Source organism: Saccostrea echinata, unplaced genomic scaffold (assembly GCF_033153115.1).
Source record: "Saccostrea echinata isolate AGI-Se365-2 ecotype Australia unplaced genomic scaffold, CSIRO_AGI_Sech_v1 ptg000046l, whole genome shotgun sequence".
Lineage (NCBI taxonomy): Eukaryota > Metazoa > Mollusca > Bivalvia > Ostreida > Ostreidae > Saccostrea > Saccostrea echinata.
Genome location: NW_026889795.1, coordinates 9,959,731 through 9,987,692, shown reverse-complemented (window position 1 = coordinate 9,987,692; position 27,962 = coordinate 9,959,731). Strand labels below are relative to the sequence as shown.

The window sequence follows — 27,962 nt, the reverse complement described above, 5'->3', positions numbered from 1 at the left end:
CAAAAAGCTAAGTTCATTTTTCATAAAATCTCGACTATTTCTGTGTACGACTTTGTCGATAAACAAAAATGGCAGCTAAGAAGAGGCACCAAAATCAAAACTCGAGTGCAAACACAGAATCAAGCAATTCCACGCGAAAGAAAACCACAAAAAGGAATGACAGTAAAGGAGAACGTGGAAAATCAGGCGATGTTTTATATAAATTATTCATTGCTGCTTTAGGTACGTGTTTTTTCATCTCATCATAGACTTTGTACACGTAATCCATTTTATAAACAAAGCTGGCTTAATGTAACTTCCTGTGAGGGACTGTTAGTATTACTTAAATAGTCAGTTCGGGAAAATCCTGCAGCATTTTGTTGATTTTATTATTTTTTGTTAAAACAAGAAAACAAAATAAAGTATAAAAATTGGGAAATTTTAAAATTTTCCGAAAGTATTTTTTTTTTTATCATTTTTTTCATTTCTAAGACAACAAGCATTTACATGGTTTTTTTTTAACTGGAACTTTCCAATTTTGTCACTTTATTGGTTTAATTTTTTAGAAATAGAATTATTTCATCTATAGATGTATAGATATTAGATAGAACATTCCATTGTAAAAATGATATTGTCCTATGGACCTGGTTTAACGATAGAATTCATCCTGTGCATTGACAATGTAGCAGAATAAACACGGGCGATAACTCTGATTCAGTGATTTTACTACTAACAATCCAGAGAGTTCGGAATGTCAAAATAGCATGTAAACTCAAAGCGAGAAAAAAAAATTGAGAAAATGAGTTGTATTTTTGTTTTTATACGGAATTAAGATTAAAAGGTATGTGCAATCTCCAAATGGTTTGTTATGATTAATTTGGTAGTTATTTTTGGCACAACTCCTTTTGTTTTCTTCAAAATCATTTTGGAGAGGATACGCTCTGATTTGCTACATTGCAAGTATATGGGACTTATTCTAACTGTGGTGAGGGCTTGTCTCTAGGCACAGTTAGATTATTCTAACTAATAGACGTAATGCTTGAAAACAGATGGTTAAAAGTTTTGTTAATTAATTTTCCTCTTCATTTACAGCCATCTCTGTAGGATATATGCATAGGTTTGTATCTTATTGTCATCACTGTTTTTAAGATTCTCAAACTTCAGATATTTTATTCTAAACAAAGAAAAAAAATTCATAAGTTTAGTCTTGTTTTAATTTTCAATGTAACTCTAAGCCTATTTTCAACACACAGTATACAAGAGGGAAAATATTTATTATGTATTAATTATTAAAATTTGATAATATTTTTGTAATTAAACTTCTTAATTTCCTTTGTAGGAACCATGTGTATGGAATGTTTGAAAGGGATAAACATTTTTCACATCTGTCAAACCTGGAAAGGGAGTTATCATTTAGAACAGAGATGGTAGGATTGTAATGAATTGTGCATGTACAATAGGCTTAAGCATCGCGGGTATTGTCATGATACGATACGTAACATGATACTACGACATGATACAACTGTGTATCATGATACAATTGAATATACAATTTAAAGCAGAAAATTGTTTCTTTTGTTCTGTATAATGACATAATAAAGGTATAACAGTATAACATCAAGTGTATAATAGTAATTTATTGTATATTTTGGTAAAGACCACTTTGATTACTTGATCACTTACTATAGGAATTCCTTCACGCTCATTTCGGATGCCATTTTGTTTTGATTTTTTAAAATGTTATTGTAAAGTAAAAAACCACTTCCGGTATCACTATTCCGGAATGATGATACGATATGCATATTGTTGAAACACATGATCGTTATATATACATTATTATAACAGTAACTTGATCCGAAGAGTCGTATCACGTCGAGTTGACAGGCGCGGATCTGATGATCCGCGCCTGTCAACGAGACGTGATACGGCTCTTCGGATCAAGTTACTGTTATAATGATAAATTTATTATTCATTATATACCTCCCTTACAACTAGCAAAATATAGTTTTAAAAAAAACTTTTGAGATCAATTATATAAGATTTTCCATTAAACAAAGCATTTTGTCAATGAAAAATAATGTCATGTTTCTGTGTACTACGTCATCAATTTCAGAGAGGGGTGATATGGATTCAGAAAACCACAGTGTGGTGATCCGGAAAGTCGGATCACACCTTCACGTGATTGTACGAAATCTACAGTAAAATTGAGTGATACACACTTGGGTATATAATAAATCACTGTATCGTACAATTCTAATGTACAAAGTCACAACTACATGTCTGAGACAATGGCCGTAAGATACCACAATTTCTCCAATAAGCAGCAAATACACTCAGACAAATGAATGGTTTTGGGGATGCATATTACTGTTTGCAGTGAAATTTTTGGCCCTTCTTAGCTCACATGAGCCTAAGCCTCAAATGAGTTTTTCTGATCGAAATTTATCCATTGTATGTGTCAGTGTTTTCTTAAACTGCTCACATTTTTATCTTCTTCTCTTGAAACACGGGGCCAAATTTGACTAAAATGTGGCATATCCTTGGGTAAAGGGGATCAAGTTTTTCAAATGAAGGGGCTGACCCTCTTCCATGGCAGATAATTCAGAAATAGTGAAAATTTAGTGTGATCATTTCAAAATCTTTTTCTTAAGAGAACAGCAGAGTCATAATAACTCAGGTGAGCAATGTGACCAGTGAGCCTGTTGATATTTTACCCCTGTTGCAAGTGGATGAAATTAAAATGGGAAAATTCAAAATAAAAGTAGATATCTCCTTTAAGCCCAGCAATTTTAAAGGAAACAAAACTTTGCAAGTGCAAAAAGACAAAAATATCTCTGTATACAGTAAATCTGTTTTTAAGTACATAAATTGTATTTTAAAGGCAAAGTTTACATTCAAATTCAAATGGTGTATTGTTCTTAAACCTTGTAGTCTATCAAGAAATGAATGATGGAAACTATTATCAGAGTTACCTCTCTTTGCTAATGACTCCATATCGACTGTTTCACAGTACTGCTCCTTTGCAGGACAAATTGATATATTTTGGTGAAATATGACAAAATAGCAATTTTTTGATAAAACTTCACTAAATTATATAAATTTGCCTTGCAAAAGAGCAGTACTGCAGTTACCGTGTAAGGACTAATTATGCTCTGTAATCCGTTTTCACTGGAGAACAGGCATTCAGGCAGTTTAACTGGAAACTGTCAAACAATATAAATTCAAGGACAGATATGTATATTTAGTTTATGAATAGTTCAATCTCCTTTCTTTGTAGGGTCTTTATTTTTCCTACTTCAAGACCATCATTGAAGCTCCCTCATTCCTGGACGGGTTGAATGAAATAATGTACGACAACATCACAGAATATCCAGATACAATCAATGTCCTAAAGAGGTTCAACCTTTATCCAGAGGTGAGGAATAATAACAAAGTGTGACCAATCACAGAACATGTAACTGAGCCAATAGCCAATCACAGAACATGTACCTTAACAAATCACATAACATGTTTATGATCCAATCACAGAAAATGTGTCTTAACAAATCACAGAATGTGTCTAAACCAGAACCAATCACAGAATGTGTATCTGAACCAATGACAGAATCTGTGTCTGAACCTGAACCAATCATAGTGTCTTATACATGTAGTACTACCACTGTCTAACAAATCACAGAATCTGTGTCTGAACCTGAACCAATCATAGTGTCTTATACATGCAGTACTAATACTGTATAATGAATAACAGAATGTGTGTTGACCATCTTCCCAAGTCAAGAGTTTCTGATCCACTCCGCACCACAAAAACCCTTGACCAAATAGACCGAGTTTGACAGGGTTAGATATGCGCTCTCTGATTGGCCTCATAAAATTTGCATCAGCCAATCAAAAACATTGTTTTATTTAACCTGAAAATAAACTGTAAACAGAAAAATATGCCAGTTTTAGTCCCAACAAAAATTTCTTTACCAGTAAATAACCCAGTTAAAAGCGTGTGGCAGCTTTTGAGGTAAAGTTATGTTGAATTTACTACCAACTTCCAATGTTGATTCTCATTCTCGGTTTAATTCGCTTACTATGAATGGTCAATAGCAGAGTTCAGTATAAAGTTCAAAATATGTATTCTCACTAGACGGCAGGATACCCCGTCTAACTTAGTCTATTCAGTCAAGGGTTTATGTTGAGCAGAATGGATTGGAAACCCTTGACTTGGGAAGGTGCGTCTTCGTATAACAACCAATTGTAACCAATCACAGAGCATTAAGGACGCAAAGGGAATTCTAAGGGCCTTGCTTGCTCTTTTAATCTGTATTTTAGTCCTCATGCAAATGATTCGAACCACATGCTTATATTTTGCATATACAGTCAAACCTTGTTATCTTGAACTCGATGGGGCCAAAATATAACTTCAATATATTCAAGGATTTGAAAAATACGGAAGCCCATTTAGGACCTATTAAAAAATATTTTAGAATTCGATATAACGAATTGTTGAATTTGTTATAACAAATTCAATTCATTATAACACTTTATTTGAATTCGTTATAACGAATTTAATCTGTTATAACAAATTTGTTGAATTCATTATAACTAATTCAAAAATTGGTTATAACGAATTAAATTCATTTAAACAAATTCTAAAATTTGTTATAACAAATTAAATTCGTTTAAACGAATTCTAAAATTTGTTATAACAAATTAAATTCGTTTGAATGAATTAAATTCGTTTAATCAAATTCAACAATCAGGGCCTGTAGAAAAAAAAATACATGAATTCGATATAATGATTTATCGAATTCGTTCTAACAAATTTAATTCGTTATAACAAATTAAAGAATTCATTTTAACGAATTTAATTCGTTATAACAAGTTTTAGAATTCGTTATAACGAATTTAATTCGTTATAACAAAATTTCTCAATTCGTTATAGTGAATTCAACAAATTTGTTATAACAGATTAAATTCGTTATAACGAATTCAAAGAAACTGTTATAACGAATTAAATTCGTTCTAACAAATTTGACAATTCATTATATCGAATTCAAAAATATTTTTTGATAGGTCCTAAATGGGCTTCCGTAGAAAAATGTAAAATGTGTTAAAGCAAATGTGCTTGGGACTACCAACCCACTTCAACATAACCTGGTATTCGAGATATCAGTGTTTGAGATAACAAATTTCAACTGTACGCAAAATTTTTATTATTTCAAGAACTTAAAATCTGATCGCAGTATTAAACTTGACTTTATAGTATATAATACAATAATAAAAAGGAACAAAATGTATTTACAACAACAATTTAATAAAGTATGTCTTTTATACGAGTTTGACTTTCATGTTTTTACCGCTTAAAACCTGCTTCTATCAAGGGAGGGGATTCTTGCAGTCCTTTAATGACCAACAGAAAAATACTCTTCTGTATTAAACTGCATGAAAATTTCTGATAACAACAGTAGCTTTTAGACTGGACAGAATATTGATTGTGGTCTAATTAATTTTCTTACATTTTTAAGGTAGCCCTGGGTATAGGATACCGATGGTACGATTCTGTTATGACATCCTTAAACAAGCCGACCAAAATGTGTTGGACAGTCAACAGAGGAGAGGGAATGTCCCCTGTACAGAGCTGTGAGGGTAGGTAGGGGAACCCTCCTGTTTTTATGTAGAAATTGTCTTCCTTCTCAATGGTTTATATCTATTTTTAGGTCTAGGAGAACCCTCCTATTTTTATATAGAGGTCGTATGCCTTCTCAATGGTTTATATCTATTTTTAGGTCTAGGTGAACCCTCCTATTTTTATGTAGAGGCTGTCTTCCTTCTCTTATATCTATTTTTAGGCCTAGGGGAACCCTCCTATTTTTAGCTCACCTCCACGAAGTCGAGATGAGCTTATGCTATACCCCCGGCGTCGGCGTCGGCTTTAGCGTCGGCGTCCCAGGTTAAAGTTTTAGGAGCAAGTCCCATTCCCAAGTAACTATAAGCCCTACCTGGACCAAACTTGCATGGATGATGCATCTAGGGATGGACACTACCACACTTGCTTCGGATGCTGGATCTGACCTAGATTTTCCAGATGAGTGACCAGGTTAAAGTTTTAGGAGCAGGTCCATTCCCAAGTAACTATAAGCCCTACCTGGATCAAACTTGCATGGATGATGCATCTAGGGATGGACACTACCACACTTGCTTCGGATGCTGGATCTGACCTAGATTTTCTGAATGAGTGACCAGGTTAAAGTTTTAGGAGCAGGTCCATTCCCAAGTAACTATAAGCCCTACCTGGACCAAACTTGCATGGATAATGCATCTAGGGATGGACACTACCACACTTGCTTTGGATGCTGAATCTGACCTAGATTTTCCAGATGAGTGACCAGGTTAAAGTTTTAGGAGCAGGTCCATTCCTAAGTAACTGTAAGCCCTACCTGGACCAAACTTGCATGGATGATGCATCCAGGGATGGACACTACCACACTTGCTTCGGATGCTGGATCTGACCTAGATTTTCCACATGTGAGACCAGGTTTAGATTTAGGAGTAGTCTCGTTCCCAAGAAACTATAAGCCCTACCTGGACCAAACTTTCATGGATGATGCATCTAGGGATGTACACTAACCAACCTGCTTTGAATGCTGGATCTGACCTAGATTTTCCACATGAGTGAATTTTAGCCATATTTTAACCAAATTAGCATGGATGATGTATCTAGGGATGGACACTTCCAGACTTGCCTTGGATTCTGAATCTGACGTACATTTTCCAGATGAGTGACCAGGGTAATTTTTTTGGAGTAGCTATATAATATTATGGCCTGTTATGATTAAACTTGCATAGATGGTGCATCTAAGGATGAAAACTTCCAGACTTGCTTTGGATGTTGGAAATGACCAAAATTTTCTTGATTACTAAACAGGTCAAAAGTTTGAGCAGGTCTATAATTAAATCAAACTTGCATGGATATTGATCTTGGGATGTACCCTAACTAGAAAAAAAATATGATGTGAAATTTGCCTTACATGTAGATAACATTCGTCGAGGTGAGCTTCGTAATCTTTGATTACCTATGTTTATGTAGAGGCTGTCTGTCTTCTCAATGGTTTATATCTATTTTTAGGTCTAGGAGAACCCTCCTATTTTTATGTAGAGGCAGTCTTCCTTCTCTTATATCTATTTTTAGGTCTAGGGGAACCCTCCTATATTTATGTAGAGGCTGTCTGTCTTCTCAATGGTTTATGTCTATTTTTAGGTCTAGGAGAACCCTCCTATTTTTATATAGAGGTCGTATGCCTTCTCAATGGTTTATATCTATTTTTAGGTCTAGGGGAACCCTCCTATTTTTATGTAGAGGCCGTCTTCCTTCTCTTATATCTATTTTTAGGTCTAGGGGAACCCTCCTATTTTTTTGTAGAGCTGTCTTCCTTCTCAGTGGTTTATATCTATTTTTAGGTCTAGGAGAACCCTCCTATTTTTATGTAGAGGCAGTCTTCCTTCTCAATGGTTTTATGATGAGTGTGTTCTTTTTGTTTGGTGTGTATCTGAGGTAGGTAGTCTCCATACCTGTTCAACTACAGAAATGTTAATGAAAAAATTTTATTTTATGCCAATATAAAAACATAATAAATGTTGAGAGGTTTAATTAAAGAAACTATTTATTTTTATGTAAAATAACTCTGATGAAGAATAAATCTGAGTTATCTCCCTTATTGAGTAAACTGAAAACTCGTACATGTATTAAATTATTAAGAGAATGTAATCAAGTTTCTTCTTCAGTGGAAGTGTGTATGGGGGGATTCTGACTGTGGCCTCATTCTTCTACAACCACGGCGAGGTAAGAGTACAAACAAGTAACCATGATAACCTACACATTCAAAGGTCACATGTAATAAATACTGTGTACAGGGTTATTTTTGCCCCATGTTATTTTCGCCCTTTCACACTTGCAAACAATTTTGCCCTGTTTTAAATTTGCCCAGTCATAGTTCTGTTTAAGAAATTATACCGTGTTCTTTGATTTTGCCCTGCTTTAAATTCGCCCATCTTTGTGTAGCACAAAAGGGGTGAAAATTTCACTGTATACAGTAGTTATTGAGAAATAAGTACCAAGTTATATCAAACACTTGAAACAATTTTTTTTTTGTTAACAGTGTACAAGAGTCCAGTGGACCCCACCCTTGAGAGAGAGCTTCGCATATCCATTCCTTATAATAGAGATGTTCCTAGTAACCCATACTCTAAGGTAAAGGCTAGCTTTATGTATCCATTCTTTATAATAAAGATGTTCATAGTAACACATTCTCTAATGTAAGGCTAGTTTTCTGTATCCTTTATTTATAATAGAGATGTTACTCTAAGGTAAGGCTAGCTGTGTGTATCCATTCCTTATAATAGAGATGTTCCTAGTAACACATACTCTAAGGAAAGAAAGAAACACTATAATCAGAATGATTAATGGTCCAGATCTAGACACAAGTAGAAAAAGAACAAAAAGTTATTTCTGTTAATTTTGGCACAAAAACTTAAAGGCAGAGGAGGTCAGTGCTATTGATTTTGAATGATTGTAGATATAGATAGAGTATTATCAGGACCAACACCCTTAGGCATTGTTGACTACCCCATGTTGTTAATGACCATAGATATAAATAGAGTGTTATGAGAGCCGTGTTTCACAACTACCCTCTGTTGTAAATGGTTGGACATCAAGATCTGTACAAACTTCCATACTAATTGTTTTTTTTTTCTCCCCTTAGAATGAAGAAACCCTCCTACCTCCATAGTATAGGGATAGCAATAGCTGTGGTCAGCTTCATGTTGCCGTGGCAGGTCTGTATTGTTAGCTCACCTGAGCCGAAGGCTCAAGTGAGCTTTTCTGATCACATTTTGTCCGTCGTCCATCTGTCCGTCTGTCTGTCTGTCTGTCTGTCCGTCCGTCTTTAAACTTTTCACATTTTTGACTTCTTCTGCAGAACCACTGGACCAATTTCAACCAAACTTGCCACAAAGCATCCTTGGGTAAAGGGGATTCAAGTTTGTTCAAATGAAGGGCCACCCCCTCTTTCAAGGGGAGATAATTAAGAATTAGTGAAAATTTGGTGGTATCTTTTAAAAATCTTCTTCTCAAGAACCAATGGGCTGTAAAAGTTGAAACTTATGTGAGACCTTCATTACATAGTGTAGATTCAAGTTTGTTCAAATCATGACCCCCTGGGGTAGGGTGGGGCCGCAATGGGGGATCAAAGTTTTACATAGGAATATATAGGAATAAATCTTTAAAAATCTTCTCCTCAAGAACAACTAAGCCATGATTAGTCATATTGATATGGAATCATCCTCAGGTAGTGCAGATTCAAGTTTGTTCAAATCATGACCCCCAAGGGTAGGGTGGGGCCACAATGGGGGATCAAAGTTTTACATAGGAACATATAGAAAAAAATCTTGAAAAATCTTCTTCTCAAGAACAACAAAGCCACAATTAGTCATATTGATATGGAATCATCCTCAGGAAGTGCAGATTCAAGTTTGTTCAAATCATGACCCCCAGGGGTAGGGTGGGGCCACAATGGGGAATCAAAGTTTTACATAGGAATATATAGAAAAAAGTCTTGAAAAATCTTCTTCTCAAGAACAACAAAGCCACAATTAGTCATATTGATATGAAATCATCCTCAGGTTGTGCAGATTCAAGTTTGTTCAAATCATGACCCCCAGGGGTAGGGTGGGGCCACAATGGGTGATCAAAGTTTTACATAGGAATATACAGAAAAAAAACTTGAAAAATCTTTTTCTCAAGAACAGCAAAGCTTTGTTAAGTCATATTGATATGGAAGCATCCTCAGGTAGTGTAGATTCAAGTTTGTTCAAATGATGGGGGGGGTCCACAATTGGGGATCAAATTTTTAACAAGGGAATATTTAGGAAAAAAATCTTTAAAAATCTTCTGCTCAAGAACAGCAAAGCCATTTGTTATTTTGATATGGAAGCATCCTCAGGTAGTTCAAAATCCAAGCCCCCTCCCCCCCCCCCCCCCCTTTTAAACTTTTCAATACTGAAGTGATTTGTGCTTTTTCCTAGCCAATGTGCTCAGGTGAGCGAGGTGGCCCATGGGCCTCTTGTTTTAAGTGAATATTTCAAGAATAAAAAAGTGTTATATACAGCGAAAACTTAACATGACTGACAAAAAAAAAATTATAATTAGATAAGTTTGTAAGATAATGGTTTAACTAAGAGTGGAAAGAAAAATCAGGGATATTTGAGTATATTGGATAATACAGTTGAAACAGTATTTGAGACCTTGATCTCACTTTTACCTAGCCTAAGTAATTGACATAAAGACATAATATGACATATCCAAGTTTTACTGTACAGTAAAACACACTTATAGCAAACATGCTTATAATGAATTGATGCTTAGAACAAAGTGATTTTCATACCCCATGAGTTTAAAATATGTTGTAAACTTAACAGATATAACACATTATGCTTATAACGAAGCAAAATCATCCGTCCCTGATACTTCCTTATATGTGTGTTTTACTGTGAAAGGTAGCTATTGTAAATTGGCTTTATTTAGCTACCTCATATATGTGCAAACATATAATTGAAATTTTAGATACTAACATTTACCAATCTAAATGTATGGCATGTTTAAATATTCAGTAAATAACCATCTAAATTTTGTATTTTATTTCAAATACTGTACTTTGATCTTCAATACTAACTTTATGTTCAGGTATTCAGTAAATTACCATGAAAAAGTTTGTAGAGAAATGTTAGCTTTTTCCTCTTATTTGGCAGTTTGCTCAGTTTGCTTTGATGACTCAGGGAGTCGCAGTGTTCTGTACCTATGTCCTTGGCTACATTGGATCACACAAGGTCAAGGTCATATTAACAGGGTTACTGGTAGGTATTACTAGCTGTAAATAACCAATTATCACTTATTTATTATTAAACAGGTTTAAAAAATTAATAGACGCATCAATTGAGTTGTTTGTAAACACAGTAAGTATTTTGTTTGACCAGGATTGACAACTGTGACGTCAGAGCAACGACGCATAATATTGGTGATTAAAATATGCATATTGAGAAATTCAAACTTTGGAAACATGAAAAATACTAATTTTCTAGCAGAAAATTTTAAATGGATGATCTTAAGGCATGTAAACTTTGTCATAGCAAAAGATTCTGAGACATGATAAAAATCCTTTAAGCCATGATTATCAAAGAAATATTTAAGCATCGAGGTTGTTCAAATTATGCCCCCTCCCCCAGAGGAGGTAAGTTGGGACCACTTTTATAATTATTTAAACTTTTCAATGTAGAACTGATTTTTGCTTTTCTTTCGCCAAAATCGAGCAGTGTGGCCCATGGGCCTTTTGTTTATAGTATACTTGTTAGTGATAAAATGAAGCATAGATTAATTATGTTTTAATGATGTTATATTTTTTCCTATAGAGTGGTCTACTGGTCAGTTACATTTACTTAGTTATTTTTGTGATGTTTTACTTAGTTATTTTTGTGATGTTATTTTATGATGCTATTTTTTCCTACAGAGTGGTCTACTGGTCAGTTACGTGCTCCTGTTTGGGAATGAAATGTTGCTGACCTCATTCTTCCTCTCATCTCTTATCAGCATCATTGTGAGTACATGTATTTATATACAGTCAAAAACTCCATTCTACAGCCAATTATATATAGTCAACAACTTCATTCTGTCATGAATTAGATACAGCCAATTATATACAGTCAAAAACTCCATTCTGACATGAATTAGATTTACAGTCAAAACCTCCATTCTGTCATGAATAAGATACAGCCAATGGAATTTGTTAAAGGGTTTTTTCTGTTATTATTATAATGTTATCATTGTTTGTTTGTATGTTGTTTAACGTCCCTCTTGAGAATTTTTCACTCATATGGATGCGCCACCACTTGCTGGTGGAGAGCTGCAAATTTTGTCCTATGCTCGGCACTTACAGCCATTGAGCAGTGAGGGATGTTTATTGTGCCAGCACCTACTGCGACATGGGACCTTGGTTTATACGGTCTTATCCGAAGGACTGGTCTCCACGTCCCACAGTGGGATTCGAAGCCACGACTAAGGATCAACTCCTTACTTTGCGACTCTAGAGCAGACTCTATAACCACTGTGCCATGCGGGCGACATGTTATCATTGAAAAAATAAAAAAAGAAAAACAGGAATAATCCACAATATAAGGCTGTTAAGTTTTCACAATACCAAGCATGTAAATGATTGTTAAAACAAATCAAAATGAATTACTGCAAACAAGAAAGTTTACACCTCAGTTTTTTCATCAGCATGTTTGCCTTTGTTGCAAAGAACAAGGTTCACTAAGGGCCTTTTTTTGGCCTTGTGAATTTCTGAAAAATCAAAACTGCCTACTTACAGATGACAATACATCAAATATCACTTAAACCATTGATGATTGTGTACCTATTGAAAATGACTTCATTTTCTTGCTAGCAGATGCATTATGACATCATGGATTCTGTTATTATAGCCATATTCTGAGAGAAAAAAACCTCAAAAATGGTTTAAAAAAGATCAAACTTTTTTAATTCTGTAAACAACACATCTCTGATCTGATATATGCAAGTATATAATTATAGAACAGTTTCTGAAGATTATGAAACATTTTATTTTTAGGATTGAGGGGTGTAAACATATATTTTATTTCTTTGCTGATTGCACTCAAGCATACCTGTTTCCTACAAAATGCAAGAACATTGCAGTTTCACAAGCCCATTTTCCAATACCTGGACTCTCAAAGAAAAATTTGTTATACTTAATGAAAGCACCAGGTCTCTACTTTATATTAATGTATTAAATAATACCTAGGGTTGGTTGATAAAACGGGGTACATGGACAGGTCCTTTTTATGCATAAAGTGAACCTAGCTCTTTGCGAATTTAAAACGGATAAATATCAAAGTAAACAGCATTATCACTTTAGCACAATTGTGTTTGAGTGAATTTAAAACGAGACAAAATTGTTTGCAAGTGTGAAAAAGAGAAAGTAATTCTGTATACAGCATTATTTTATCAGTTAAATCAAATATACGTTGTTTGTACTTGCTGTACTGAATGTTTCATTTAGAAAGTAACTTAGTATACAGTGTACGGTATTATCTTATCAGTTAAATCAAATATACATGAACATTGGATGTACTTGTTTTACTGAATGTTTCACTTACTATTATTTCATTTACTTTTGTAACAGGTCATTGTATCAATGGAACCATTCCTCAATATACTGAAGTTCAGAGTAATAATTTGGGTAAGGAAGGAGGAATTTATTAAAATTTATAAATAATAAAACTTTATACTTAACAAAATGTTTCACATTTCCATTAGACTTCAATTTCTTAGCAAAGGAAAATATCTTGGGCAAAGAATTGAATTCATAATGATGATGATTGCATTTATCAACATATATTTTAGTGGTTTGTAAATCTGTGCACATTTTCTACATATACAAGTATGTACATATTACTTAATATATATGATCTATTTTGTAGGCAGTACTGTGTATTTTACAGTTATTAGTTATATATGATCTATTTTTTAGGCAGTACAGGGTATTTTACTGTTATTAGTTATATATGTTCTATTTTGTAGGCAGTACAGGGTATTTTTCTGTTATTAGTTATATCTGTTCTATTTTGTAGGCAGTACAGAGTATTTTACTGTTATTAGTGATATATTTTCTATTTTGTAGGCACTACAGGGTATTTTACTGTTATTAGTTATATATGATCTATTTTGTAGGCAGTACAGGGTATTTTACTCTTATTAGTTATATATGTACTATTGTAGGCAGTGCAGGGTATTTTACAGTTATTAGTTATATCTGTTCTATTTTGTAGGCAGTACAGGGTATTTTACTGTTATTAGTTATATCTGTTCTATTTTGTAGGCAGTACAGGGTATTTTACTCTTATTAGTTATATCTGTTCTATTTTGTAGGCAGTACAGAGTATTTTACTGTAATTAGTGATATATTTTCTATTTTGTAGACACTTCAGGGTATTTTACTGTTATTAGTTATATATGATCTATTTTGTAGGCAGTACAGGGTATTTTACTCTTATTAGTTATATATGTACTATTGTAGGCAGTGCAGGGTATTTTTCTGTTATTAGTTATATCTGTTCTATTTTGTAGGCAGTACAGGGTATTTTACTCTTATTAGTTATATATGATCTATTTTGTAGGTAGTACAGGGTATTTTACTGTTATTAGTTATATATATGTTCTATTTTGTAGGCAGTACAGGGTATTTTACTCTTATTAGTTATATATGCTCTATTTTGTAGGTAGTACAGGGTATTTTACAGTTATTAGTTATATCTGTTCTATTTTGTAGGCAGTACAGGGTATTTTTCTGTTATTAGTTATATCTGTTCTATTTTGTAGGCAGTACAGGGTATTTTTCTGTTATTAGTTATATCTGTTCTATTTTGTAGGCAGTACAGGATATTTTTCTTTTATTAGTTATAACTGTTCTATTTTGTAGGCAGTACAGGGTATTTTTCTGTTATTAGTTATATTTGTTCTATTTTGTAGGCAGTACAGGGTATTTTTCTGTTATTATTTATATCTGTTCTATTTTGTAGGCAGTACAGGGTATTTTTCTGTTATTAGTTATATCTGTTCTATTTTGTAGGCAGTACAGGGTATTTTACTCTTATTAGTTATATATGTACTATTGTAGGCAGTGCAGGGTATTTTACAGTTATTAGTTATATCTGTTCTATTTTGTAGGCAGTACAGGGTATTTTTCTGTTATTAGTTATATCTGTTCTATTTTGTAGGTAGTACAGGGTATTTTATTGTTATTAGTTATATATATGTTCTATTTTGTAGGCAGTACAGGGTATTTTACTCTTATTAGTTATATATGATCTATTTTGTAGGTAGTACAGGGTATTTTACTGTTATTAGTTATATATGTTCTATTTTGTAGGCAGTACAGGGTATTTTTCTGTTATTAGTTATATTTGTTCTATTTTGTAGGCAGTACAGGGTATTTTACTGTTATTAGTTATATCTGTTCTATTTTGTAGGCAGTACAGGGTATTTTTCTGTTATTAGTTATATCTGTTCTATTTTGTAGGCAGTACAGGGTATTTTTCTGTTATTAGTTATATCTGTTCTATTTTGTAGGCAGTACAGGGTATTTTACAGTTATTAGTTATATCTGTTCTATTTTGTAGGCAGTACAGGGTATTTTACTGTTATTTGGAACACTGGGAATTAAGTACCTCATCTCCAAAGCTCTCAATGTCACAGATGATGTAAGTGTTTTATATAGAAACTGGTTCCTTATTTTGTATAGTTAAACCAATGCCGGGGGGGGGGGGGGGGGGGGGGGGGGGGTTCAGGAAGCAGTTAGATTTAATCTTTTGATTGTATCTTTTTATACACTCTTCAACTCTATTTGTTTATTATTCAGATATGTTCATATTTGAAAAAATAATGTTTTTTCTTTTACATTTCTGTTGATTATTCCTCTGTAATAATGATTATGTTAGTTTGATATTTTTGTCAAATTGGAGAGAAATGATTAATATTTAATTAATTAACTGAACAATTGATATTTATGTGTCTACAGGAACATATAGGAGATATATTTAGAAGCAAGTTTTCGGATTTCAATAACTTCCACACCATGTTGTATACGTGTGCTCCCGAGTTTGACTTCCTGGCAGCTGAGGTAAAATTTTATAATCGTAAGCTCTATATTGATATTTGCTATAGGTACTGTACAGTTTCTACAAAAGTTCACTGTGAACAAGTATGAATTCATATATTCATATTCATATGAATTCATATATATATATTGTGGTTAAAATGATCTTATTTCATTGGTCGTAAATGCCTAATCAAACATAAATTTTATTGTGTTGGTCGCAAATGTGGAATCAAACATCAGTTTGATGTGTTGGTCATAAATGCTGAATCAAACATCAATTTTTTATGTGTTGGTCATAAATGTGGAATCAAACAGATGACGTATGTATCCTCCTGTTGTTTACAGACTTACTGGAAATTACTGAAGACGATACTCCTTCCTTCTGTAGCCGTCGTCGCTATAGTGCTGGCTGTCAAGGTGAGTTCTGTCTGTAGAGGTCGTCGTTATAGTGTTGGCTGTCAAGGTGAGTTCTGTCTGTAGAGGTCGTCGTTATAGTGTTGGCTGTCAAGGTGAGTTCTGTCTGTAGAGGACGTCGTTATAGTGTTGACTGTCAAGGTGAGTTCTGTCTGTAGAGGTCGTCGTTATAGTGCTGGCTGTCAAGGTGAGTTCTGTCTGTAGAGGTCGTCGTTATAGTGTTGACTGTCAAGGTGAGTTCTGTCTGTAGAGGTCATCGTTATAGTGTTGGCTGTCAAGGTGAGTTCTGTCTGTAGAGGTTGTCGTTATAGTTCTGGCTGTCAAGGTGAGTTCTGTCTGTAGAGGTCGTCGTTATAGTGCTGGCTGTCAAGGTGAGTTCTGTCTGTAGAGGTCGTCGTTATAGTGTTGACTGTCAAGGTGAGTTCTGTCTGTAGAGGTCGTCGTTATAGTGTTGGCTGTCAAGGTGAGTTCTGTCTGTAGAGGTCATCGTTATAGTGTTGGCTGTCAAGGTGAGTTCTGTCTGTAGAGGTCATCGTTATAGTGTTGACTGTCAAGGTGAGTTCTGTCTGTAGAGGTCATCGTTATAGAGTTGGCTGTCAAGGTGAGTTCTGTCTGTAGAGGTCATCGTTATAGTGTTGGCTGTCAAGGTGAGTTCTGTCTGTAGAGGTCGTCGTTATAGTTCTGGCTGTCAAGGTGAGTTCTGTCTGTAGAGGTCGTCGTTATAGTGCTGGCTGTCAAGGTGAGTTCTGTCTGTAGAGGTCGTCGTTATAGTGTTGACTGTCAAGGTGAGTTCTGTCTGTAGAGGTCGTCGTTATAGTGTTGGCTGTCAAGGTGAGTTCTGTCTGTAGAGGTCATCGTTATAGTGTTGACTGTCAAGGTGAGTTCTGTCTGTAGAGGTCATCGTTATAGTGTTGACTGTCAAGGTGAGTTCTGTCTGTAGAGGTCGTCGTTATAGAGTTGGCTGTCAAGGTGAGTTCTGTCTGTAGAGGTCGTCGTTATAGTGTTGACTGTCAAGGTGAGTTCTGTCTGTAGAGGTCATCGTTATAGTGTTGACTGTCAAGGTGAGTTCTGTCTGTAGAGGTCATCGTTATAGAGTTGGCTGTCAAGGTGAGTTCTGTCTGTAGAGGTCATCGTTATAGTGTTGACTGTCAAGGTGAGTTCTGTCTGTAGAGGTCATCGTTATAGTGTTGGCTGTCAAGGTGAGTTCTGTCTGTAGAGGTCATCGTTATAGTGTTGACTGTCAAGGTGAGTTCTGTCTGTAGAGGTCATCGTTATAGAGTTGGCTGTCAAGGTGAGTTCTGTCTGTAGAGGTCATCGTTATAGTGTTGGCTGTCAAGGTGAGTTCTGTCTGTAGAGGTCGTCGTTATAGTTCTGGCTGTCAAGGTGAGTTCTGTCTGTAGAGGTCGTCGTTATAGTGCTGGCTGTCAAGGTGAGTTCTGTCTGTAGAGGTCGTCGTTATAGTGTTGACTGTCAAGGTGAGTTCTGTCTGTAGAGGTCGTCGTTATAGTGTTGGCTGTCAAGGTGAGTTCTGTCTGTAGAGGTCATCGTTATAGTGTTGACTGTCAAGGTGAGTTCTGTCTGTAGAGGTCATCGTTATAGTGTTGACTGTCAAGGTGAGTTCTGTCTGTAGAGGTCATCGTTATAGAGTTGGCTGTCAAGGTGAGTTCTGTCTGTAGAGGTCGTCGTTATAGTGTTGACTGTCAAGGTGAGTTCTGTCTGTAGAGGTCATCGTTATAGTGTTGACTGTCAAGGTGAGTTCTGTCTGTAGAGGTCATCGTTATAGAGTTGGCTGTCAAGGTGAGTTCTGTCTGTAGAGGTCATCGTTATAGTGTTGACTGTCAAGGTGAGTTCTGTCTGTAGAGGTCATCGTTATAGTGTTGACTGTCAAGGTGAGTTCTGTCTGTAGAGGTCATCGTTATAGTGTTGACTGTCAAGGTGAGTTCTGTCTGTAGAGGTCATCGTTATAGTGTTGGCTGTCAAGGTGAGTTCTGTCTGTAGAGGTCATCGTTATAGTGTTGACTGTCAAGGTGAGTTCTGTCTGTAGAGGTCGTCGTTATAGTTCTGGCTGTCAAGGTGAGTTCTGTCTGTAGAGGTCGTCGTTATAGTGCTGGCTGTCAAGGTGAGTTCTGTCTGTAGAGGTCGTCGTTATAGTTCTGGCTGTCAAGGTCAGCTTTGTGTTTTTCTGATTGATAAATTTTCATTCTTAACAACAAAGCTGCATGAAACAAAGTCTTATATAATAGAAAAAGGTTGTATTGAGAAATTATTATGACAGTTATGACTTAATTTGCCTTATTTTGTGTAATGAATTTGACTTATCATACTTATTGATCAAAATTTTAACTCTGTGCTCAGAAATCTTGATGCCATTTGTTAAAAAAAAATAAACCCTTTCACGATAACTGAGTACTACTTTTTTGCAGGGCAAAATTGTATATTTTGGTGAAATATGATGTAAAAGTAATTTTTTAATATACCTCATTTAATTATCTATCAACAAAAACTTCACCATGTATTAATTTGCCCTGCAAAGAGTAGTACCACAGTTCTCGTGAAATGGCTAATTGTATAAGACGAGGAGATTGTTGAGATCTTCCCCTCTGCTGTTTCAGTTGTTGAAGTTGGAATATAACCTATGGAGACAGACATGTACAGAAGAAGAAGAAGAAGACATTGTTCTGGAGGGAGAACATCGCAGTAAACCACACGCTGAGGTCCGTCTCTTTAATAAGAGAAAAAATTAAATTAAAATAAGAGAAACACATCTGACGTCAGTTTCTCATATCAGTAAAATTAGAGAAACACATACTGAGAAGGAAAAAAACTATTTTTGATGTTTTTTGATTGTTTAACTTTTTTTTTTAAAGTTGGGAAAATTTCTTTGATATTGAATTACATGTAGTGCCCCATCATCATGATCATATAAAAAGTCCTCTAAATATCTGTTTACTGATTGACATCGAATTAACCATACAACATGCAGCATATCTGTATATTGATTGACATCGAATTAACCATACAACATGCAGCATATCTGTATACTGATTGACATTGAATTAACCATACAACATGTAGCATATCTGTATATTGATTGATAACGAATTAACCATACAACATGCAGCATATCTGTATACTGATTGACATTGAATTAACCAGACAACATGCAGCATATCTGTATATTGATTGACATCGAATTAACCATACAACATGTAGCATATCTGTATACTGATTGACATCGAATTAACCAGACAACATGCAGCATATCTGTATACTGATTGACATCGAATTAACCAGACAACATGCAGCATATCTGTATACTGATTGACATCGAATTAACCAGACAACATGCAGCATATCTGTATACTGATTGACATCGAATTAACCAGACAACATGTAGCATATCTGGCCAAGAATCCTGAAACATGTTGGACTTTTGTCAAAATCTGTACATAACAATCTGTATTGTTAGGATGTGTTAACAGTCCAAAATTGGATGTCTTGAAAACCTGATTATCATTATACTGTTTATATATATATATATATATATATATATATATATATATATATATATATATATATATATATATATATATATATATATATATATATATATATATATATATATATATATAAATTTTGAGTTTCACTCCAAGAGTCATTAAAAGGCATCTTACTAGATATAATTGAAAGATAAATACTGAAAGCTGTTTCTATGATGCTTTGTCTGATGTTTATTATCTTTCAAGGCCACAGATTTTCTCATTTACATGTAAATTAATTATATGTAACTGTTTCTGTTTTTTAGTATGTGTATCACATGTTCCAGTTAGCGGCCTTTACACTAATGGCAGTCATCATAATGAGGCTGAAGTTATTCTGGACGCCACACCTCTGTCTCATGACCTCATTACTGGCTTCTAGAAAGGTAAAAATGGAAACATGTAATCATGGCTATGTACTGTATCAGTTTCTATGTATACTTATTTGTGGGTAAACTTGAGAGCATAAACCATTGTAGTGCATCATTTAAATACTAACCAGTGGAGCATATCTGATCTGATAACCTTGGATATGTACCTGTCATATTTAATAACTTAATGCCTTGTTCGCACAGGGAGTGTAATACGAATTAAACGTAAGTTACTGCGAATTAAATTTGAACCACCTTCACACAGAGAATTTAATGCAAATTAGTATAATTCTAATTAATTTATTGTGCATCAAATTACTTAGCATTAGGTCTAATTTAAATTAAATTCTGGCGCGTAATAGCAACATTAAGCCACCTGCTACATGTCAGTGGTAAGATATCAGTACTTATACTATTTTTTAGCAAAAAACAAAGTAAAATTAAATTGATCACTAAACATCTGTACAGGCACCACGATATTATGTCAAATGTAATCTGCTCTGCATAAGGTGACATGATTTGCAAATGACATCATAATAACCTTACTATAAAGAAATAAAATTTGAATTTGCATATGTTTACTTTGCATTGACTGTCCTGTGAAGCCAATTTAATTTGCATTAGTTTAATTCATATTATTTTACTTTGAATTAATTTACTGCAAATTAAATATTTAATGCGCAATCAACGACATTCCTGTGAACAAGGCATGAATTCTAGGCTGTCTAAATATGTTTTACGCTGAGCTCGATATAAGGCAAAAAAAATTAGTCAATAGTTTCTCAGGCACCACCGCATCAGGTCAAAAACTACCGCATTGATAAATTTTATAGACACATGAGAAGGGAAATAACTCAATTCTTTATTTTTCCAAGTTGAAAAAGAAAATCGAGTTATTCACCTTTTCGTATATGCTTATAGATAGATGTTTTTATTACATAAACAACATATTTCTTTTATGAATTAACTTCTAAACAAATTTTTGGAATAACATTAAAGTTGAATGTATATTATCATTAATGTAAGAGAACAAAAAAAGTAAGAATCAGTTGATATCATCAATTTGTTGAACGAATGACATGGGAAAAAAAAAAATAATAACACCTGCTTCCAAAAAAAAAAAAAAAAAAAGAACCTGCCTGCCAAATTGAATTTTGAAATTTTTGGCCTGAGAAACTATTAATTATTTTTTTGGGGCCTAAATATGGGGCCAGCATACTGAGGAATCATGGGAACTTTCATATCTTATTACAATCAAACCTCGTTATCTCCAACTTGATGGGACCAAGATTAAAACAATATCCAAGAATTCAAGATAACAAGTTAAAAAGCATACAGAATAAGTGGTTGGGACTTACAAATCACTTTGACATGTCTCTGGTATTTGAAATATTGATGTTTGAGATAAGAATGTTCCACTGTATTATAACTCTAGGAATGTATTAAAGGTGCTTAGACACAGATTTGAACTTAATATTTTCTCAAATTTTCTGTATAATGTCATGACTTATATATTGCTATAGCATTTCACATAAAAATATAATTAAAAACTTATTTTATCTGGAAGTTATTGGAACTACGAATTCCGGAACGAATTTGATTAACTCATCTTTGCACTTACACAAATTTTAACTTTATCCTTAATATTTAAGAAAAGAAGCGATTTTGTTATTTATTAATGAAAAATATTACATCTATAATCCAGAAATTCAGAGTAAAAATGTTCGAAAGCAAAACCAGCTCACCAGTATTGTCAGTCCATGCTCTGTGATGTGTATAGAGTTCATCAAATTGAACACACCCATGAAACGTAAACTGTTTTTGTAAACAGGGCACGAGCTCTGTTATTGTTAATGTTTACGATTCACAGGGTGTGTTCAATTGTTAAACTCTGCACACACCACTGAGCATCGACTTACAATACTGTGAGTGGGTTTTGCTTTCGAACATTTCTACTCTGAATTTTCTGGGTTATAGTTTTAATATTTTTCATTAGTACACAACAAAATTGCCACTTTTCTTAAGTTTAAAGAATAAAATTAAAATATGTGAAAGCGCAAGGATGTGTCAATCCAACGCGTTCAGAAATTCGAAGTTTTAATAACTTCGAGATGAAATAAGATTTGTATTATATTTTAGTATGAAATGCTATAGCAACATACAAGTCATGAAATTATACAGAAAATTTGAGAAAATATTAACTTCAAATCTGTGTCCAAGCACCTTTAAGCCTTTTTTGTTTATATCTTCTGTTTCGTTTGGAAAGTGACAGAATTCTTTTGTTGATTGTTTACAGTTGTTTGGCTGAATATTTTGGAACAAGACAGTCTAATGACTGGGATTTAGGGTGAATTCACCATGCATCGGACACCCTTGCACTTCAACAAGTTCTAGCGATATCGCTACCGACCGAATATTATCAAAATGGAACTTAACATGTAGTATGTAGTTAAATTATAAATTTTTGACACATTCGTGCCCTGTTTATTGAGAAAATATCATTAAAAACCGATTTTTTCGAAATAAGTCAGAATTCACCATGGATCAGACAATATTCACCATGCATCGGACATACGATATTTATACCAGAAAAATATCATACCTTGATCTCAGTGCTTTAAAATTACTGATATCGAAACATTTTTATCTTTTATTAAAAAATTAAACTTCTAATTAAATTTGAATGACCATTTCGATCCACAAATATGAAGAGATTTTAGTTGCATCACATCGCCTTAGAAAGGCTTTTCAATGCTAGTAATATGGCAACTCGCGCCTTTGTCTCATGGGTTAAAATAATCTAGTTTAAAGAAGTAAATTGAGTCCACTTCTAGTCGTCATATATCCATAATTTGTATTTTCACTGAAAATTTAGAGTTTCTATTTTCGTAAAAAACAGCTGTCATTTGGGTTTTACATGAAAATGGAAGTGATTACCCATGCATCGGAAAGTGTCCGATGCATGGTTAATTTGTGTCAGATGTACGGTGAAATAAACATACTAGTAAAAGACAACTCTAAAAATTATTTTACAAACATTGAAGTAAAATTTTTGAAAAATTTCTGTAAAATTATCAATCATTGATAAATTTTACCTAGGTCCGACTTGTTCCGTTGAAGTCTATTTAAAAGAGAGACAACTCTAAAAATTGCAAAATCATAAAATTCTGGTTACTCCCCTTTGATGATGCAAAATATGATGTAATTTCAAGGCCATTCTTGTGGATTTTTATCACAACATGGAAATAAAAATCGGCATCATTAAAAAGTTTATATCTTTACCTTTAAGACAGAAACAAGTAAAAACACGGGGAGACTCGGGTTCAATGAAAGTTTATTGCTGAAAGTTGTCTGAAGCAAGGTATGTGTCCGATGCATGGTTAACTCACCCTAATTGATTGTTTACAGCTGTTCAAGCTGTGTGAATTGAGATAGGGCAGGTGTCTGAGTTATAAGAGTTATTTTGTTTTACAGCTGTTAAGCTGTGTGAATTGAGATAAGGCAGGTGTCTGAGTTATAAGAGTTATTTTGTTTTACAGCTGTTAAGCTGTGTGAATTGAGATAAGGCAGTTGTCTGAGTTATAAGAGTTATTTTGTTTTACAGCTGTTAAGCTGTGTGAATTGAGATAAGGCAGTTGTCTGAGTTATAAGAGTTATTTTGTTTTACAGCTGTTAAGCTGTGTGAATTGAGATAAGGCAGGTGTCTGAGTTATAAGAGTTATTTTGTTTTACAGCTGTTAAGCTGTGTGAATTGAGATAAGGCAGGTGTCTGAGTTATAAGTGTTATTTTGTTTTACAGCTGTTAAGCTGTGTGAATTGAGATAAGGCAGGTGTCTGAGTTATAAGAGTTATTTTGTTTTACAGCTGTTAAGCTGTGTGAATTGAGATAAGGCAGGTGTCTGAGTTAAAAGAGTTATTTCATTTTTTCAGCTGTTTGGCTGGATAGGAGGGAAGGAGAAGCACTATGCCGTGGTAACCGTACTCCTGGCCTGTATGACCATCGAGGGAGTCCAGAATATCATGCATCAGTGGAGCATCATGGGAGAATACAGTAACTATCCGCTAGAGGAAATGGTGGAGTGGATCAAAGTCCAGACCCCTAAAAGTAGGTCATCTATCCAGACACCCCCCAGAACAGGTCACAGTTACCAGACCTAAATGTAGGTCACAATATCCAGACCCTAAGAGTAGGTCATACTGTCCAGACCCAAAAAGTAAGTTAAAGTATCCAGACCTTAAATATAGGTTCATACAGTATTAACCCATGAGAGGAACTGATGGAGTGAATTGAAAACCAGACCCCTAAAAGTAGGTCATACCATCCAGGCCCCCCAAAATAGGTCATACTAACCAGGCCCCCAAAAGTAGATCTCAATATCCAGGCCCCTTATTCATTTTACGTAAGTCATAATACCCAGCACATTTTTTTGTGTGCAATAAATATGCATTTTTTTCAATGGGTGGCACTCTTGCTCTCTGGTTGTCCATCCCAATTTTTTTTCAGACCAGAGAGCTACAGATCTGCAGCTAATATAGAGGCTGTATTCTCTGGTCTAATAAGACCTACAGTTCTGATAATACTGAATTTTCTTCATGTTATATAGAGGCTGTGTTTGCTGGTCCTATGCCCACCATGGCGACCATTAAGTTGTGTACAGTAAGACCTACAGTTCTGATAATGTTGTGTTTTCTATTTATATAGAGGCTGTGTTTGCTGGTCCTATGCCCACCATGGCGACCATTAAGTTGGGTTCAGGAAGACCTCAGTTCTGATCGTGTTGTATTTTTTATTTATATAATTATATAGAGTCTGTGTTTGCTGGTCCTATGCCCACCATGGCAACCATTAAGTTGTGTACAGGAAGACCTCAGTTCTGATCGTGTTGTATTTTCTATTTATATAGAGGCTGTGTTTGCTGGTCCTATGCCCACCATGGCGACCATTAAGTTGTGTACAGGAAGACCTATTGTAAATCATCCTCACTATGAAGACGCTGGACTCAGGTAAAAAAAAATATTATAAAAAACAAACCTTTTTTGAAAAATAAAAAGAAATCAATATAGTCATAATAAGTATGCTCCTAGTTTTAATAGTAGACAGATTTGTGTTGCCGCATTATGAAATGCTTCATGGACAAAGAAATGTGAATTTTAAGTCTATGTTCTAAATACAGTCATTTGAATCGCCTATCTCTTGAACATTGGTAGTTGGAAGTCCCAATTACTATTCCCTTTTTTTCAACTGAATATCTGCATTTGCATCCATGTAAGGCCATCTATAAAATATTTTTTGCTTGCTCTCTCCAGACCAACTGGCTAAAAATAGCCTAACTCTAAAATTTTCTCATCCCATCAACAACTTTCAAGATTTTATTTATCTTCCATTTTAAACAGATTTTGAAAATTCAGTATTGATGTTGAAAATTTCTAGCCTAAGGGGATAAAAACATTCTCAACCTAACTACCCACCCATTTTTTTCCCCTGAGTCAGAAGAGGACAAACAGACATTTTAAAGATGGCTCAACTTGAAGACCTTTTAAGTCTGGAATGACAATGTTTTACTGTATTTTACTATGATACTGCTGATGTTTGTTTCACAGAGCAAGGACGATGAAGGTGTACTCTATGTTCAGTAAGAAACCTTTGTCAGAGGTCAAACAGAACTTACTGGATCTAAAAGTGGACTTTGTCATCCTAGAGAACTCCTGGTGTGTCCGAAAACAAAAGTAAGTATTCATCATCTCCTGGTGTGTCCGAAAACAAAAGTAAGTTTTCATCATCCAGTAAGTGTGTGATCTGATGGAAAAATCAACTTTGTAGAGAAACGAGTGGAATAAATATTTGTATGCAATTAACATACATGTAATTATGTGATATTTATGGGTTTATATACACTTACTGAAAGCTACGATAAATGGGTTTGGTTGGTACATGTACAGGATCAAATCTACTGGGAAGCTTTAATAATTTTATAAATCAATTGTTTGTAATTGTGAGCATGGAAATTGTAGATTTGTATTTAATCTATGATTAAAATGCATGCATATAAATTGATCCCACTTCAGACAAATTTGTAGATTACTGATTGGATAAAAGCTAATCACAAATTTTCCGTATTACATCTCCACCTGGGGTAATATTAAAATCTGGAACGCGATTCTGTTCAAAGCGTCATTATTGTAAATAAAAATGGCAGGTAAGAAACAGTTTGCGTAGGCAGTTAAATTTCTTGCTACTTGTTATGATATTTTATGTTGATTGTTATTGGATTATAAATTGATATTTTAATAATATGCTCATATATTCTTTCTTTTTTTTAAATTTAAAAAGGTGTTCAGCGGGATAAATTCATAACACGGTCAGTTAGGGACCTAATACGGAGTCATACAGGGTGTGAAATGGAAATCCGTATTGGGACTCGGCTTGGCCTCGTCCAAAACGGATTTCAATTTTGCACCCTGTATGACTCCATATTAATTCCCTAACTGACTGCATAATTAAATATTGTCTTTCAGAAAGCAAGCAAAAGAATGCCTTTTTTCAAGCATTAAATTTTCCTATTATTTTTTGTAGAACTCATTCATAATGCAACTCATTTACATGTAGCTGATGGGTAGGTTAGAAAGTCACGCTGTTGCGTCAATTAGCATATGAATGTTTCTACATCAGAAAAAGATACTTTCCTCGTTCTGTTCATAATGAGAAAGGCCATCATTTATGTCTCATTGTTCACTACCTGTTTACTTGATTTTTACAGAGAGGGTTGTGGTATGGCTGAGATCTGGGACATCGAGGACCAGAAAAACCGCCACCAAACCGTCCAGGCATGTACCAAGTTACGAGAAAGACCCGAGCCTCACTTCAGTCGTGTGTTCCGGAATGATGTGTATGATGTCCTCAAGATCTCAAAGTGGTAGAGCAGGGGAAGGGAGACCAGTTTAATTTTCATTGTGATATGTCTATTACTAGTCCCTGATATTTTGTATTTTTTCTCATTATAAGATCTTTGATAGCTAACCAAAATGTATGACTGGTTTTTTTTTAAACATGAAAGAGTAGGTGTGAATGAAATATTTATTTTTATCATTTTGAAACACAAATTGCTTTATGAAAGGATATTTTTTTTCTTGCCAAAATGTGTTTTACATGCAGTATTACAGAATGTTATGTATAAGATAAAGAAATTTTAGCAATTGTTTACACATTTGTTACAATGGTCTGTGTATGAGAATTACACACAACTTTAAAAAAAAAATGGAAAGATACAAAATTCTGAGAGATGACTTTTCACATAGTATTTTTATCCCTGCTCCAAAAAAATAATGTTTACAATACCGTACTTATTTTTGGTACATCAAAGATTGCTCCTCATGGAAATTTGATTTTAGTTGCGTAATATATAAGCTGCCAAACTATAATATTGTCAGAAATCCTGTTTGAAACCCCTTTTATGCTATTTTTTTTAGGATGTATATATGTAATTGAGTCATTCATGTCTGTTCTTTTATTGGAACTTCTTTTAACTTAAATTTTTATGTATATTTTCTGGATGACAAGACTTGGGTGTAGAAAGGGGACAGTAGACAGATAAGATTTGTAGTGTATGTTTTCGAAAAACTTGCTGTTAAATTCCTTGTTATTGTTCAACTTATTTATTTCCTTTTGAGTTTAAAATCTAGTTGTAAACATTATTGACCTCGGTTCGTTGTAAACATGAATTCATTGTAAGAGTCTTTTCTCTAACCATGATTTACTGTAGTTCAAAATTTAAAAAGTTATACATAGTGACCCATTATTTGTTTTTTTTTATTGGCTGTTGGACTTTGTGTTAATTTGATCATTACTTGCTTTTATTATTAACATGGGTTTGTGTTTGTATGAGATGATCACTGGACAGGATTGTCTGCTCATTTAAAGTTTGTGAGTACAATTATAATCATGAAAATTC

General features: G+C 34.2%; 1 protein-coding gene across 3 annotated transcripts; it reads left to right on the top strand.

The window, feature by feature from the left end:
• Positions 1 to 19: 19 nt before the first annotated feature.
• On the top strand, positions 20 to 27,962 carry LOC133201900 (probable C-mannosyltransferase DPY19L1). Of its 3 annotated transcripts, none has more exons than XM_061337692.1 (22): positions 20 to 222; positions 1,072 to 1,096; positions 1,319 to 1,406; positions 3,257 to 3,394; positions 5,493 to 5,613; positions 7,426 to 7,519; positions 7,750 to 7,807; positions 8,124 to 8,215; positions 8,727 to 8,799; positions 10,771 to 10,875; positions 11,526 to 11,612; positions 13,215 to 13,271; positions 15,211 to 15,291; positions 15,609 to 15,710; positions 16,035 to 16,079; positions 16,264 to 16,290; positions 18,716 to 18,817; positions 19,909 to 20,028; positions 23,944 to 24,118; positions 24,918 to 25,017; positions 25,615 to 25,740; positions 26,772 to 27,962. In XM_061337692.1, exons 1-22 carry the CDS (start codon positions 69 to 71, stop codon positions 26,929 to 26,931), a joined length of 2,130 nt encoding a protein of 709 aa, XP_061193676.1. In that variant the 5' UTR covers positions 20 to 68; the 3' UTR covers positions 26,932 to 27,962. The 3 variants fall into 3 exon arrangements, with proteins under 3 accessions (XP_061193676.1, XP_061193675.1, XP_061193674.1); XM_061337691.1 differs by lacking the exon at positions 16,264 to 16,290 and adding an exon at positions 16,172 to 16,198; XM_061337690.1 differs by lacking the exon at positions 16,264 to 16,290 and having other exon boundaries at positions 16,035 to 16,106.

Bases quoted from the DNA above. Each gene is read 5' to 3' on its own strand.
- LOC133201900 (XM_061337692.1), top strand. From the start codon at position 69: ATGGCAGCTAAGAAGAGGCACCAAAATCAAAACTCGAGTGCAAACACA. The intron at 7,808-8,123 runs GTAAGAGTACAA...TTTTGTTAACAG, and splicing joins TCTTCTACAACCACGGCGAG to TGTACAAGAGTCCAGTGGAC. The intron at 24,119-24,917 runs GTAGGTCATCTA...CTATTTATATAG, and splicing joins CAAAGTCCAGACCCCTAAAA to AGGCTGTGTTTGCTGGTCCT.